Source organism: Lagenorhynchus albirostris, chromosome 8 (assembly GCF_949774975.1).
Source record: "Lagenorhynchus albirostris chromosome 8, mLagAlb1.1, whole genome shotgun sequence".
Lineage (NCBI taxonomy): Eukaryota > Metazoa > Chordata > Mammalia > Artiodactyla > Delphinidae > Lagenorhynchus > Lagenorhynchus albirostris.
Window position 1 is genome coordinate 60,848,294 of NC_083102.1, and position 17,463 is coordinate 60,865,756.

The window sequence follows — 17,463 nt, forward strand, 5'->3', positions numbered from 1 at the left end:
CCATCTCTATGTCATCTTTGGAGAAATGTCTCCTGCCCATTTAGGTCTTCTTCCCATCTTTTGATTGGGGTGAGCTGCATGAGCTGTTTATATATTTTGGAGTTTAATCCTTTGTCCACTGATTTGTTTGCAGATATTTTCTCCCACTCTCAGCGTTGCCTTTTCATCTTGTTTATGGTTTCCTTTGCTGTGCAAAAGCTTTTCAGTTTCATTAGGTCCCATTTGTTTATTTTTGTTTTTATTTCTATTACTCTAGGAGGTGGGTCAAAAATCTTGCTGTGATTTATGTCAAAGAGTGTTCTTCCTATGTTTTCCTGTAAGAGTTTTATAGTGTCTGGTCTTACATTTAGGTCTTTAATCCATTTTGAGTTTATTTTTGTATATGGTGTTAGGGAGTATTCTAATTTCATTCTTTTACATATGGCTGTCCAGTTTTCGCAGCACCACTTATTGAAGAGACTGTCTTTTCTCCTTGTATATCCTTTCTTCCTTTGTCATAGATTAGTTGACCATAGATGCGTGGGTTTATCTCTGGAATTTCTATCCTGTTCCATGGATCTATGTTTCTGTTTTTGTGCCAGTACCATATTGCCTTGATTACTGTAACTTTGTAGTAGAGTCTGAAGTCAGGAAGTCTGATTCCTCAGCTCTGTTTTTTTTTTTCTTCAAGGTTGCTTTGGCTATTCAGGCATCTTTTGTGTCTCCATACAAATTTTAAGATTTCTTGTTCTAGGTTTGTAAAAAATGCCATTGGTAATTTGATAGGGATTGCATTGAATCTGTAGATTGCTTTGGGTAGTATAGTCATTTTCACAATATTGATTCTTCCCATCCAAGAACATGGCATATGTCTCCATTTGTTTGTGTCATCTTTGATTTCCTTCATCAGTGTCTTATAGTTTTCTGACTACAGGTCTTTTACCTCCTTAGGTAGGTTTATTCCTAGGTATTTTATTCTTTTTGTTGCAATGGTGAATGGGTTTGTTTCCTTAATTTCTCTTTCTGAGTTTTTGTTGTTAGTGTATAGGAATGCAAGTGATTTCTGTGAATTAATTTTGTATCCTGCACCTTTACCAAATTCATTGATTAGCTCTAGTAGTCTTCTGGTGGCATCTTTAGGATTATCTGTGTATAGTATCATGTCATCTGGAAACAGTAACAGTTTTACTTCTTTTCCAATTTGTATTTCTTTTATTTCTTTCTCTTCTCTGATTGCCGTGGCTAGGACTTCCAAAACTGTTGAATAATAGTGGCGAGAGTGGACATCATTGTCTTGTTCCTGATCTTAGAGGAAATGCTTTCAGTTTTTCACCTTTGAGAATGATGTTTGCTGTGGGTTTGTCATATATGGCCTTAATTATGTTGAGGTAAGTTCCCTCTATGCCCACTTTCTGGAGGGTTTTTATCATAAATGGGTGTTGAATTTTGTCAAAAGGTTTTTTTGCACATATTGAGATGATCATATGGTTTTTATTCTTCAATTTGTTAATATGGTGTATCACACTGATTGATTTGCATATATTGAAGAATTCTTGCATCCCTGGGATAAATCCCACTTGATCATGGTGTATGATCCTTTTAATGTGTTGTTGGATTCTGTTTGCTAGTATTTTCTTGAGGATTTTTGCATCTATATTTGTCAGTGATATCGGTCTGTAATTTACTGTTTTTGTGATATCTTTGTCTGGTTTTGGTATCAGGGTGATGGTGGCCTCGTAGAATGAGTTTGGGAGTGTTCCTTCCTCTGCAATTTTTTGGAAGAGTTTGAGAAGGATGGATATTAGCTCTTCTTTAAATGTTTGATAGAATTCACCTGTGAAGCCATCTGGTCCTGGACTTCTGTTTGTTGGAAGATTTTTAATCACAGTTTCAATTTCAGTGCTTGTGATTGGTCTGTTCATATTTTCTACTTCTTCCTGGATAAGTCGTGGAAGGTTATAACTTTCTAAGAATTTGTCCATTTCTTCCAGGTTGTCCATTTTATTGGCATAGTGTTGCTTGTAGTAGTCTCTTAGGATGCTTTGTATTTCTGTGGTGTCCGTTGTAACTTCTCCTTTTTCATTTCTAATTTTATTGATTTGAGTCCTCTCCCTTTTTTCTTGATGAGTCTGGCTAAAGGTTTATCAATTTTGTTTATCTTCTCAAAGAACCAGCTTTTAGTTTTATTGATCTTTGCTCTTGTTTTCTTTGTTTCTGTTTCATTTATTTCTGCTCTGATCGTTATGATTTCTTTCCTTCTACTAACTTTGGGTTTTGTTTGTTCTTTCTCTAGTTCTTTTAAGTGTAAGGTTGGATTGTTTATTTGAGATTTTTCTTGTTTCTTGAGGTAGGATTGTATAGCTATAAACTTCGCTCTTAGAACTGCTTTTGCTGCATCCCATAGGTTTTGGTTCATCGTGTTTTCATTGTCATTTGTCTCTAGGTATTTTCTGATTTCCTCTATGGTTTCTTCAGTGATCTCTTGGTTATTTAGTAATCTGTTGTTTAGCCTCAGTGTGTTTGTGTTTTTTATGTTTTTTCCCTTTAATTTATTTATAATCTCATAGCGTTGTAGTCAGAAAAGATGCTTTGTATGATTTCAGTTTTCTTAAATTTACAGAGGCTTGCTTTGTTACCCAAGATGTGATCTGTCCTGGAGAATGTTCTGTGTGCACTTGAGAAGAAAGTGTAATCGGCTGTTTTCAGATGGAATGTCCTATAGATATCAGTTAAATCTCTCTGCTCTATTGTGTCATTTAAAGCTTGTGTTTCCTTATTAATTTTGTGTCTGGATGATCTATCAGTTGGTGTAAGTGAAGTGTTAAAGTCCCCCACTATTATTGTGTTACTGTCGATTTCTTCTTTTATAGCTGTTAACAGTTGCCTTTTGTATTGAGATGCTCCTATGTTGGGTGCATATATATTTATAATTGTTATATCTTCTTGGATTGATCCCTTGATCATTATGTAGTGTCCCTACTTGCCTCTTGTAACATTCTGTATTTTAAAATCTATTTTATCTTATATGAGTATTGCTACTCCAGCTTTCTTTTGATTTCCATTTGCATGGAATATCTTTTTCCATCCCCTCACTTTCAGTCTGTATGTGTCCCTAGGTCTGAAGTGGGTCTCTTGTCGGTAGCATATAGACAGGACTTGTTTTTGTATCCATTCAGCAAGCCTGTGTCTTTTGGTTGGAGCTTTTTTTTTTTTTTTTTGGCAGTACACGGGCCTCTCACTGTTGTGGGCTCTCCTGTTGCGGAGCATAGGCTCTGGACGCACAGGCTCAGCAGCCATGGCTCACAGGCCCAGCTGCTCCACGGCATGTGGGATCTTCCCGGACCGGGGCGCGAACCCGTGTCCCCTGCATTGGCAGGCAGACTCTCAACCACTGCGCCACCAGGGAAGCCCTAGTTGGAGCATTTAATCCTTTCATATTTAAGGTAATTTTCTATATGTGTGTTCCTATGACCATTTTCTTAATTGTTTTGGGTTTGTTTTTGTAGGTCCTTTTCTTCTCTTGTGTTTCCCTCTTAGAGAAGTTCCTTTAGCATCTACTGTAGAGCTGGTTTGGTGGTGCTGAATTCTCTTAGCTTTTGCTTATCTGTAAAGCTTTGATTTCTCTGTCGAATCTGAATGAGATCCTTGCTCTGTAGAGTAATCTTGGTTGTAGGTTCTTCCTTTTCATCACTTTAAATATATTGTGCCACTCCCTTCTGGCTCATAGAGTTTCTGCTGAGAAATTAGCTGTTAACTTTATTGGAGTCCCCTTGTATGTTATTTGTTAGTTTTCCCTTGTTGTTTTTAATAATTTTTCTTTGTCTTTAATTTTTGTTGTTTGATTACTATGTGTCTTGGAGTGTTTCTCCTTGGGTTTATCCTGCCTGTAACTCTCTGCGCTTCCTGGACTTGGGTGCCTATTTCCTTTCCCATGTTCGGGAATTTTTTGACTACAGTCTCTTCAAATATTTTCTTGGGTCCTTTCTCTCTCTTGTCTCCTTCTGGGACCCCTATAATGCAAATGTTGGTGCATTCAGTGTTGTCCCAGAGGTCTCTTGGGCTGTCTTCATTTGTTTTCTTTCTTTTTTCTTTATTCTGTTCCATGGCAGTAATTTCCACCATTCTGTCTTCCAGTTCAGTTGTCTGTTCTTTTGCTTTAGTTATTCTGCTATTGTTTCCTTCTAGTGTATTTTTCATTTCAGTTATTGTATTGTTCATCTTTGTTTGTTCTTTTAAACATTTATTGCATCTTCTCGATGTTTGTCTCCATTCTTTTTCCGAGATCCTGGGTCATCTTCACTATCATTATTCTGAATTATTTTTCTGGAAGGTTGCCTGTCTCCACTTTATTTAGTTGTTTTTCTGGGGTTTTATCTTTTTCCTTTATCTGGTACATAGTCCTCTGCCTTTTTATTTTGTCTGTCTTTTTGTGAATATGGTTTTCATTCCACAGGCTGAAGGATTGTAGTTCTTCTTGCTTCTTCTGTCTGCCCCCTGTGGATGAGGCTATCTAAGAGGCTTGTGCAAGCTTCCTGATGGGAGGGACTGATCTAGCTGTACTTTGATATATTTCAGGGAAAAGCCAATACACTACCTCTGAGGAAAAGCAAGGGGGGAAAATGGAATATCTTTATATGTTTCTGGTGCAGTAGAGACAAACTGAGTATCTTGTCTTGAGTCAAGAGTAGTCTTTACCCAAACTAAAAAAGACTACTGTTGGAAAGACTATCTCATTGATAGACTTTTGGCTTTTTGTTTGGTTTGGTTTAGATATTTTGTTTCTGCAACCCAAAAAGTAAAAAGTAGGGAAATGACTGTCAAAGTTGGCAGTCCTAAGTTCCAGTCTTTTCTCTGGCCATACTTCTTTTCTAATTGTATCTCTAATAATTCAACACATAGTAAGTCAACACATTGAGCCATCTTGCCCACCATTACCTAATGCACAAGTTTATTAGAGCTAAATTTTAACTTTGGTGACAGGTAATATATAGTGAGTGCTTACTATAAATTAGACATCATACTAGTTGCTTTCTCCATGTTACTTTAATTCTTACAACTGTAATATGAGGTAAATTTATTCATTCATTCGGCAGGTATTCATTACATGCTCACTATATGCCAAGAATTCTCCTAGGAACTGGAGACATAACTGTAAACAATATAGCTAAGTCTCTTCACTCATGGAGACTATACAAGATAGATATCATTTCTGCTCTTGGGGAGCTTACATTCTACAGTTGACCCTTAAACAAGGAGAGGGGGTAGTTAGGGTTACTGATCCCTTTTACCCCACTCAAAAATCTGTGTACTTGTATTTCTGCCTGAAAAACAAAGAAATTGATAAATGACTCATTCAAGGACAGGAAGCTGAAACAGTTTGGTAGAATCAGGACTCAAACCCTCGTTCTTTTGTTTCCACGTATTGCGATCTTTAATCGAACACTAACTTTTCCCCACATTTAGAGATCTATAAAATAAAAACACAGGTACTGTCTTTATTGAAAACTGTGTATAAGTGGACCCATGCAGTTCAAACCCATGTTGTTCAAGGGTCAAGTATACTTCAGAATATGGACAAGTAAATAGTTATAATATGAGGAAGAACAGACAATTAAGTATAGAAGAATTCATAATCTGGTTTTAGGAATTAGTGTTGGTTTCCTGCAAGAGGTAAAGGCAAAGACAGGGTTCAGACAGGGAGCAGCATATGCAGTGATCCCAGAGGAAAGGGAGCATAGCACATTCAGTATTGCAGGAACAGAGTGTGAGAGAGGACGCGAAGAGAGAATTGAGGCAGTGGGGTAACCAGGACTTAGAAATCATGGTGAGGGTTTAGGGAAATTTGTGTTTTAGAGCTGTCACTCTGTGTGTGGAATGGATTGGAGGGGATCAAGATTGATAGCAGGGACCTCAGAAGCCACAGTTATCAGGCAAGATATGATGGCGTTCTTACGAAGGTAAGTGGCAGAAGAGCTAGAGAAATGTGGATAGAGAGTGGGACAGAATTTAATTAATCGGATTCAGGGGATGGAGGGGAAGGAAAAATGAAAGCATGCTAAGACAACTGGGATAATACTAATAGCAGTTAATTAGATAGGAATAACATAGGTAGAATGCATTTGAAAATAAGAAAAGAGTTTATTTTGGGATAAATTGAATATAGCTAGATAGAGATGTCCAATGGGCAGGAAATGTAGGGTGAAGAAAGAGGTCATCCATTTTAATTAATTCTTTCAAGAAATTTGACTGTATGAAGGAGGATAAAAAGATATACAGTGATAGCAGCAGGTGAATCTGGAGTCATGGGAGGGCTTTTGTGTTGTTTTTGTTTTTAACATGGAATTGATTAAAGTGTGTTTAAATGCTGATGAGAGGAAACCCTTAGAAAGAGGTTGGAAGATGCAGAGTAAAGAGGCTGAAAAGCAGAATTCCTAGGAAGGGATCCAAAGCACAGGTGAAAGATTGGCTTTACACACAGGAGGATGTACACCTACTCCACAGTAGGGAGAGGGGAAAGGTATGCAGGTTGTTTAATGTTCAGTGATCAGACACTGACAGGTTTTCCACTTGATGGCTCCTACTTTCTCAACATAGTAGGTTTGCTTGTTGAGAAGAGCAGGGAGGCTGTGGAGAGGAGATACAGAGAAGAGGAGAGAGAGTTGTCTTGAGAAATGGGAGGACTGTGGGGCAATGTTGCTTTAGCAGAAGAAAGAATAAAAGACAATGGGCCAGGAGAGTTAAGAATACTGGAAAGAGAATGGTTCATTCGTTGGTCCTTGGGATCTAACTTGGTTAGGGAGGAAAATGACAGAAGACTAATAAGTAAAGATATGAGTGGTCAAGAGATTGTGAGGTTGAGATTGTGAGCTGGAAGGCTATGAGGTTGTGGTTATAAAGTGGCTCTTTTGGAGAAGAAATAATTTGAAGTGTGTCTGTGATAGGAGTGGGTAGAATCTTGGAGGTGTAGGCCGGTGGAGATAAGGCTAGTTTTTTGGAAGGGCCAAGTGTTGAAATCGATCAGGAAGAAGAGAATGCATGCTCTGAGGGAATGCCTTGTACGTCTTGTGGAGCAGGGTCACAGGGTTGTCAGTAGGTATAATTCCTTCTTTTAAGGTGGCAGAAAATTATATAATGTTGGTCAGCTTTCCATCCAACATGATGAAAATATTTTTTATACTTAAATGGTAAACTGATCTAGAAAGCATGTCTGTTAAGAAGAATTACTTTTAACGGGCAGAATTGCTGGGATTTAGGTTTTTAAGAACAAAAATGTTCTTATAAACACTGGATAAAATTACTGCTTTGTTATTATATAGATGTAAAAATGCAACAAACTTATAACTACAGGTAGCATAGTGTTTGCTTGATGTAGTATTTGAAACAAAAAAATATTTTAAATGTTTTTTAATGTTTAAGTGAACTTGTTTCACTTTTTCCCTCACAACCATCATAAAACATTGATTTTATTATTTATATATAGAGTAGTCTCAAATTTTGGGGATACAGTCTTGTCACTTTAGTATTACATAATGTGTATAAATAGATTTAAATTAATCATATTTAAAAATTTATGCATACTAAAAATCATAATATGACTGTACTTAAAAACCCACAGTAATATCACATTGCTTATTTGATAACCCGAATTTCTTGTAGCATAGTTATTAAGCAGTGGGAAGGTCTCTGAGCAGCCAAAATAATGTGAGTATCCATGCACTTGCAGGATACTTTTCCACCTCCTAGCACTGAACTCTTTGGATTCATACACACTGATCTCTATTCCATGATGCAATTTCTAGAAAATAAAAACTCTAAGAGACTAGAAATTATTAAGCTGTGAGGAATTGTTTAACAAATAAATTGCTTTTTGTTCACCTGCTTAAATTTTTACCGTTAATTAAATAATATCATCAGTACTGAATCCAAAATTTATACAGGAGATAAGAAAGTAAATACCTTATAGTACATCTGCAGCTTGTTCTACATGAAATTTAATGACTACATACTATTTAAACAGTTTGAATTTGTTATTCAGAATAAAAAGTCTTCTTTAATTTTTAACGTGTTTTATTAACTTTATCATTTAATTCTAAGTTTTCTCAGAGTTCTTAAAATCTCACTTTCATAAACTATAAGTGATTTTGTCTTCACTGACTTCCCTCATGGTTGCATATAGAGCAGCACGGTTCCTCTTTTTGATGTGCAGGTATTCTCTTTCTTTTTTCTTTTTTTTGTCTGCCTTGGGTCTTGGTTGCTGTGCGTGGGCTTTCTCTAGTTGCAGTGAGTGGGGCCTACTCTTCGTTGCAGTGTTCGGGTTTCTCATTGTGATGGCTTCTCTTGTTGCGGAGCACGGGCTCTAGGTATGCGGGCTTCAGTAACTGTGGCTCGTGGGCTCTAGAGCGCAGGCTCAGTAGTTGTGGCGCACGGGCTTAGTTGCTCTGTGGCATGTGGGATCTTTCCGGACCATGGAGTGAACCCGTGTCCCCTGCATTGGCAGGTAGATTCTAAACCACTGCGCCACCAGGGAAGTCCCTACAAATGTATAATTACTGTATTATATGTAACTGTATAAATGTAGGATGCTGTAAATTACAAGTGTAAATTACTACTAATAAAAGACATTTGTAATGTTGGACATTCTTGCTTCCTAATTCAGTTTATTCTGAAAATCCTTTTCGTTAAAATAAGAACAGATAATTGACAATTTTGATGGTAAAACTTTCTAGAACTTTTAAGAATTTGAGTTGAAATTAATAGAGTCCTTAAGTTTCATCTTTCTTTTACCTTAATTTGGCACCAAGTATCATCTTACGTGAAATTATCCTCCTGTTAGGATCAGCTGCCTTGATTGCAATCTAAGTAATGTTACAAGAATTATTTAAATTCCTTGTGAAAAGAAAATGAGGCCATAAAGTCTCCTGGTTTAGTAAGGGGGGAGAACCTTCAAATAATTCCTGTTGTATTTTAGCTTAGTACTTAACATTTCAAAGTGCTTTGATGTTTTTGATCTCATTTTTTTCATATAGATGTATATATTCATACATAGAGTGGCAGAAGGGGGAGGGAGAGAGTGTGAGTATCGAATCTCAAACACTGGGGATACCTTTCAAATAAAAAAAGAAAAGATGCCAGCCCTTTTGGAGCGTATGTTCTAGTAGGAGCTTATATTCTAGTAGGAGAAGAGATAAGACTGAAAATAAATTAAATAAAATATGGGAGCTTATGTTAGTGCTAAAGGACATAGAGGAACCGATGGTTAGTTAGATAATACAGGTGGCACCCTATTTTAGATTAGGTGGTCAGGGAGGCTGCTCTGAAGCAGTGACTCACATAGCCGCCCATCAAGCATTGACTGTTAGTCCCACAGCTCTTTCTGGTAACTCGGGGAAGTTTGTACTTAGCAACATGTAAAATGTGTTTTGTTTGTGGCATGTTTTATACTTATGCTATCATGAAATTGTGGCTGAGAAGTTGAAGATTTAAAATCTAATGTTGAAATAGTCCTATGTAAAAACTGACTTATTTTCCAAACACATTTCAAAAACTAATAAACAATAATATAAAGGTGTTTTTCTTTTTAGGAATGGTAGAAAGCAGCAGACACAATTGGAGTGGGTTGGATAAGCAAACTGATATTCAGAATTTAAATGAAGAGAGAATCTTAGCTTTACAGCTTTGTGGGTGGATAAAGAAAGGAACGGATGTCGACGTGGGGCCATTTTTGAACTCCCTTGTACAAGAAGGGGAATGGGAGAGAGCTGCCGCTGTGGCATTGTTCAACTTGGATATTCGACGAGCAATCCAGATCCTGAATGAAGGGGCATCTTCAGAAAAAGGTATTGGGTTATATAATAAGATATTTGCCGTTCATAGAATCCTTGAAAGAAAAAATGCTGATAATTGTTAAAACTCTAATCAATATTTTTGGTAAATTTTTTTGAAAGAGAAATTAGCACAGAACTGTGTCTATTAAAGTAAATGTTTAGTTCATCCCTTTTGTTTATTGAAAAAGGAAATGTCTTAATTGTCTTCTTAATATTATAAGGAATACTCAAGTGTGTTCATTTCAGTGTTCTTTCCTTGAAGATGGTTCACATACATTTAAAAAATGTATTTTCTTGGAGATTAGGACTACTTTAGTTTGCAGGCATTTTTATGGCAAACATTTGAGTGTATTTTAGTTTATGCTTTATTTTTTGTATGGTTTTTGGTTGACTTTTAGGAAACTGAATGACACTTTTAGTTAGACTAACATAGAGTCTTATAAAAATCATACTTTGATATGCAAAAGTGTTTCTACTTGAGTCTGCTGATTTGAACATAGTTTCCATTTAATATTTTTTTGAAAAAGAAGAAACAAAGATATGTGATAAAGTTTTCACCCTGACATTTTGCAAGAGAAAACTCAGAGAAATAAATCTTAATCCAGGAATTCAGTTTTTTTCTTATTGGGAATATTTCACTTCAAGATGTATATATACCTATCAGTTTTTAATACACCTGGCCGAATTATTTATGAGTATTCAGAATACTTAATTTTTATTTGCTGGTCCATTTTGAAGCTACTACAGTGCTGTGGTACCATAGGAAAAACACCTGAAATTAACTGTAATATATTTACTTGCAGTCTAAAAGTTGAAAAAGCTAATGTTTTGCCCAGATTGCCCTCTTTTCCTTCAGTTTTGCTCTAGCATAAGTCTTCCCCATTTGAGAGTGCAGTAGAAGATATGTGGTGATGGAAAAAAGAATTGATATTTAAAGCCATTTCTAATTCTAATTTTACTATGACCTTAGAGCATGATAATCCTTGTCTTGTGTACCTGGAAAATTTGGTGTTAGATTTAAACACCCATACTAACAATAGGGGAAAAGTATCTTTTCAGTGATTTGAATAACCTGGTTGAGGACTGGAGAAAAGATTTCTGTGAATCAAATATTCCTTTCCATTTGGAGATAAATTGTTCTAAGCAGGATTCAAAGAAGATATTCCTTTGTTGTTGTTGTTTCTTAATGTTAAAGTCAGAAAGAGTAAAACAAATACCGTATGCTAACACATATATTTGGAATCTAAAACAAAAAAAAGGTTCTGAAGAACCTAGGGGCAGGACAGGAATAAAGACGCAGGCATAGAGAATGGAGTTAAGGACATGGGGAGGGGGAAGGGTAAGCTGGGGACGAAGTGAGAGAGTGGCATGGACATATATATACTACCAAATGTAAAATAGATAGCTAGTGGGAAGCAGCTGCATAGCACAGAGAGATCAGCTCGGTGCTTTGTGACCACCTAGAGGGTGGGATAGGGAGGGTGGCAGGGAGATGCAAGAGGGAGGAGAAATGGGGATATATGTATGTGTATAGCTGATTCACTTTGTTATAAAGCAGAAACTAACACACCATTGTAAAGCAATTATACTCCAATAAAGATGTTAAAAAAATGGAAGGAAGGGAGGGAGGGAAGGAGAGAGAGAGAGAGAGGGGGAGAGAGAGAGAGAGAAGGAAAGGAAGGAAGGAAAGAGAGAGAGGGAGAGAGGGAGAGAGAAGGAAAGGAAGGAAGGAAAGAAAAAGAGCGGGGTGGGGGGAGAGAGAGAGAAAGAAAGAGGAAGAAAGAAGGGAAGAAAGAAAAAAGACTAACAGAGTAAGCACAGGAAGCAGGCACAAAATAACTTGGGGAAAATGTTTATAGAAATGAGGAACAGGCTATTAAGAACATAAAGTGGGAAATGCTGTTTTATTTGGAAAAAAAGAGTAAATGATTAGGATCAAGAAACCTAATAAAGTTGCTATAATAAATGTAGAAAACACTTAAGAGTAAAAGCTAAAGATGAATTTAATTTTCTCTTTTGAAGCTAAACTTAATGTTAGATGGCTAGGCAGCCCATCAGCAGCCGTATAAACTGCTAAGAACAAATGTTTAAAAGACTATTGGTAACAAATGCTTTGTTGCAAATATGTCTAAATACAGTTCTGTGATCATTGTGATAGTTAATTTTGTCCTAGAAAAATTAAAAGTATAATACTATAATAATAGTTAATTTGGTCCTAGAAAAATTAAAAGTATAATACTATAATAAGAATGCTGAAATATTGGCTTTCAGTACTTTGCTGATAAAACATATACATAAGCATGAGCATTATAGATGTAGGAATAGGAAAACAAATGATTTTGAAAATTGTAGTCCTGAGATACAATAATATTTACTATCAACACTTTGAAACATCTCCACATAAATTAACTTGTTCATGAAGTTGGCAATGATTCTGATAGTATTGCTTCACTACTCTTCATTTAGGTCCTAAGCTAACATACTGTGTAGGAATCTGTCTGGGATGAAAACTTGAGAATTAAAAGATGTGCTTGTCCTGCACAGGATTTGCAATATGGGTAGAAGTTTTATAAAAATGGAAATTTTTGCTTGTGGTTCTTGCCAGATATTCTAGTCTGTGTCAAAACCCTTATTCTAATGGTCTTATTTTTCTGGGGGGCAAATTCACCCTCTGATCTTTATTTGTTATGGTTGAAGAACTAGGAGACATTAAGCTTTTGATTACTTTGATTAGCTGTCTCTTTTTAATATGCAGGTGATCTGAATCTTAATGTGGTAGCAATGGCTTTATCGGGTTATACAGATGAGAAGAACTCACTTTGGAGAGAAATGTGCAGCACTTTACGATTACAGTTAAACAACCCGTATCTGTGTGTCATGTTTGCATTTCTGACAAGTGAAACAGGATCTTATGATGGAGTATTGGTAAGCTAATTTCTGTTTCATGAGACTCTCCTTTTAAGATAGGAGTTTTTAATCTAATTTTGTTAAAATTTTCAAATGTCAGTTGCATAAAATAATGTCATATTTCGATGCATTTTATATTGTTTAAAATAAGGTATCTTAAACATTTGGAGTTAGCCGATAGCAAACTGAACTTGATTTTTTTTTAATGGTTTTAATGATATAATTTACGGACATTGGAGGAATAAGATTTTATCCTTTAGCTTAGGAACTGAGCTCTAGAACTCTACAACTATAGAAACATGCATATTATATTGAAATATAATCTTTTAAATGTGTGTATGGTGTTTTTGTTTTTGGCTTTTTTCTTAATTAAGTAAATCAATACATGATCAGTTATGGTCAGGATAACCATGTATCTTGTCTGAGTTAGTATTTGTCATTCACAGACATGTACCAGATTGGAGGATAAATTATATGATCACACTACTTACAGTGGACTATTTTATTTTTTCACTATTTAGTCTTTTCATTGCTTTTTTTTTTTTTTCCTCTCTCCTGCTTTAATCACTTATGAACACATCACCAAATAGGTTCTTTATCACAAAGTGCAGAAAGAAAGAAGTGAGGGTTGCTTATCAGTTTTAGTTATTGGGTTTTAAGCTTCACCTTAGTCCCACAACTTTCTTGGCATTTGTTGGGCTTCTTTCTAGCACTGAGAAGAACCTTCTAAGGCAAAATGTATTTCTGTTTTTTTTTGCAATTGTAGCATTTATTGGGTTGGCTAAAAAGTTCGTTCATTTTTTTCTGTAAGATGGCTCTAGTAGCACTTTTAACTTCATTCAAAACAATTTTGTTAGATTGTATTGTGACTGTAATAGGCACCTGGAACAGTTCTTAGTTCAAAAAGATAAAAAGTTTTGGCAAGATGGAATTATGAAGTTGCCTGAAAAATGGCAGAAGGTAGTAGAACAAAATGGTGAATACATTGTTCAATAAAGTTCTTGGTGAAAATGAAAAATGTGTCAACTTTTACTTAAAAACTGAGGGAACTTTTTGGCCAACCCAATATTATAAAATACACATTGATAATTGATTTAAATGTCAGTTCCAAAGAATTTATAAAAACATGTATTTTATTGAGATAAATGAATGAATATGTTAATAAATGTTGTTAGTGTCCATTTTGACAATTCTATATGTGTTTTGTTCATTACTTTTAATGAATTACTATTGAACCTTTCTAACCACTTCAGATTAATATCCACGAGCATGTTGGGGTTTTTTTGTTTTGTTTTTACAATTATTACTCTCTGTTGTTAAACAGAAGACTTTAAATGTTGCATCTTGAAGAAATAAAATGATACTTTTAGGAAGTGGTAGAGGACAATGAAGACTAGAAAAAGAAATGGATTGTTCAGATTTTAAATTGATAGAGAAGTATATTGTCTAAATGTTAAACTTCTGTATTTTCAATTAAGTGACCTATTAAAAATACCTTCTTTTCTTACACCTAAATAAGTAAGGGATATCATATCTTGAGTAGGAAGTTTATATTGATATTTCCAAGCTGTTCCAGGAGTGTCCCTGATTATACTTTATATATAAATAATGATAATTATCATTGTTCTTTTAAAAAAATTGTTAAGTTATAGTAATCTAGTGAAAAGTTTTGAATTGGGAAATCAGAAGGTAAAGGTCTGAGTCCTTGCTCTGCCACAGTTGCCTTAGCTGGTCAGTTAACTTTTTGGGGTTTTAGTTTTTTCAGCTGTAAAATGGGACAGAGAATATTTATAACTCTTTCCAGATCAAAATTGTAATACATGCAACATAGTCTAAGAGTTAAATCTAATTTGTATGAAATATATCCCCTTTTTAGGGCAGAACCATATTTTATAATTGAGAAAACATACTCAATTATGTTTGAGAAAACATTCAGTTGATACTAAGGTATCAACTGAAGTGAACTTACGTTTAAAGGAGGAAAACTATATTTCATGGAAGACTTCAGTGGAAATAGGATCCTTTATCTACCCTTAAACTATTTTTTACTTATCACAAAATTAATTGTATCTTTCTACATTTATAGTAAACACTTTTCAAAATAGTATTTTACATTATTGACAAGTATACAAAAATTTAAGAATTTATCATAATGCCTCTTATTTTGCCACAAACCACCTATATAAGAGTATTTTACAATAGCCACAAAAGTGTGTCTATTTACTTATAAAGTATGTTTTAAAATTTTGTGTTTAGAAACATGTATTGATATTCTTTCTAAATCCTGAGCTGGTATATTTACTGGTCATTCATAGATTTCCTAGACTTGTTGATTAACTTAGAAGCCAAGGAAAGATTTCCTCAGTTTCACTAAAATTAATTTCTATGATGAAAGGACTACATGGCATCTTAAATTTGATAAACTGTTCACCATTGCTTCTGTTTTATGTTAAAGTTATATAAGACAGAACTGGAATTGTTTTAAACTAAATTGGTCAGTTTAAGAGGTAAATCTTTACTTTCTACGGACAATAACCTTAGCACTGAGTTTCCTGAGAGTTACATTAAGAAAAACATCTTAGGTGATCAGTGGCTCTGCCAGTATATACACAGTAATCTATTAATACATTTGAAAATCAAAATATATATTTGGTATAAAATACCTAGTCTGCAAAAATTTATAACTCATAGCACCCGAAAGTAACTCCTTGCTTTTTCTCTTCTTTTCAGTATGAAAACAAAGTTGCGGTACGTGACAGAGTGGCATTTGCTTGTAAATTTCTTAGTGATAGTCAGGTAAGAACTGATTTAATTCCATATTTAAAGTGATTAATATTTACTGTCGGGCTTCCCTGGCGGCGCAGTGGTTGGGAGTCCGCCTGCTGATGCAGGGGACATGGGTTCGTGCCCCGGTCCGGGAAGATCCCACATGCCGCGGAGCGGCTGGGCCCGTGAGCCATGGCCGCTAAGCCTGCACATCCGGAGCCTGTGCTCCGCAACGGGAGAGGCCACAATAGTGAGAGGCCCGTGTACCGCAAAAAAATATATATATATATTTACTGTCACTGGATTAAGAAACTAATCTTTATGTATAAATATGTATCTGTGAGGTTTATATATAAATTCTTCTAAAAAGTGAGGTCATAATTTCTTATTAGATTGAGCTATTATAAACATGTATCATACCTAAGTTTACTTATTTAAGAATGCTGATTTAACAAGGACCTACTGTATAGCACAGGGAACTATACTCAATATCTTGTAATAATTTATAAGGGAAAATAATCTGAAAAAGGATAGATATATATGTGTATAACTGAATCACTTTGCTGTACACCTGAAACTAAAAACATTGTAAACCAACTATACTTAAAAAAATGCTGACTTAATATTTTAGTTTATTTTTGCTGTGGTGAGTGAGATTAATCAGTAGATAAAGATGTTAAACTCACCTCTTAGTGATGCTATCAAAGGATTCCTTCATTTTTTAATACAATAAACAGCTAGTACGTGAATATGCTATGTAGATAGTGAGAGAGAAATGCACATAAGCAACTAGTAATATGTTGTGCTGAGTACTACAATAATGAGAAAGTGCTGGGGAACATAAAGCCATCTTGGCTAGAGTTTGGGGTAGGATAAAGTCAGGCAAGACCTTATAAGAAATGGTTTGTTTTTGTGTTTGTTTGTTTAGGATAAGATTGTAAAGGACCCATGAGCTTTACAGATCAAAATCCCAAAAGAGATTTACAAGTTCTTTTTTTTTAAATTTTATTGAAGTATTGTTGTTTTACAGTGTTGCGTTAATTTCTGCTATACAGCAAAGTGACTCAGTTATACCTATATGTATTCCTTTTCATATTGTTTTCCATTATGGTTTATTACAGGAGGATATTGAATATAGTTCCCTGTGCTATACAGTAGGACCTTAATGTTTATCCATCCTATATATAATACAAGAAATGGTTATTGTCGGTAATCTTGAAGTTCCCTTCCAACTCAGATTCTGTGAGTTTATTACTCCGTACTGTATAATAGACATCAATAACTTTGCAAAATAATAAGGACAGTTCTCTTTAAATTTAAAATAGTAAACCCTCTGTGGATCTTTTATAGAACAATTATCAAAAGATAGTAAATACCTTGCCTTTTTAAAAAAATACTTTAAATGATCATGAATGCTGTATTGTAAGTTATAATAGATGCAGACTTCTTAGAGATCACATATCTAGATTTTTACACGGGCTTTTGTTTTAAACTGTTTTCCCTTAAGAGTAAAATTGTTTCAAATGTAGAATTTATGAAGCAGAAAATACAAATAGTCAAATGGATTGCTTTAGAAAAATCACTTTGAATTTTCCAGTTAAATAGGTACATCGAAAAGTTGACCAATGAAATGAAAGAGGCTGGAAATTTGGAAGGAATACTGCTTACAGGCCTTACTAAAGATGGAGTGGACTTAATGGAGAGTTATGTTGACCGAACTGGAGATGTACAAACAGCAAGTTACTGCATGTTACAGGTTAGCGCAACCTGGTGGCAGCAATATTTTAAGGGAAAAAAAAATGCTTAGCCTTCTGTATTTTCTTCCCTCACTGAGTGGATATGCCCTGTTACTTGCTGACGATCTTTAGAAGACGTTTAGCTTTAAATCACTTGATCTACAGAACTTCTGCCTTACCTTACATCCCTAAGCCTCCTGCATTGGGTTATCTGGGTTTTCCTTTCACTTTGAGAAGTGTCAGTCTTGAAT

General features: G+C 35.1%; 1 protein-coding gene across 2 annotated transcripts in view; it reads left to right on the plus strand.

Moving 5' to 3' along the window:
- The window catches only part of MIOS (meiosis regulator for oocyte development), a 41,350-nt gene that overhangs the window by 11,484 nt on the left and 12,403 nt on the right, over positions 1 to 17,463 (plus strand). For both annotated transcript variants that reach the window (XM_060157075.1, XM_060157076.1), the window contains 4 exons: positions 9,561 to 9,815; positions 12,559 to 12,728; positions 15,441 to 15,506; positions 17,074 to 17,232. In XM_060157075.1, coding sequence (XP_060013058.1) covers positions 9,561 to 9,815; positions 12,559 to 12,728; positions 15,441 to 15,506; positions 17,074 to 17,232 — 650 coding nt within the window. The remainder of the gene's footprint in view (positions 1 to 9,560; positions 9,816 to 12,558; positions 12,729 to 15,440; positions 15,507 to 17,073; positions 17,233 to 17,463) is intronic.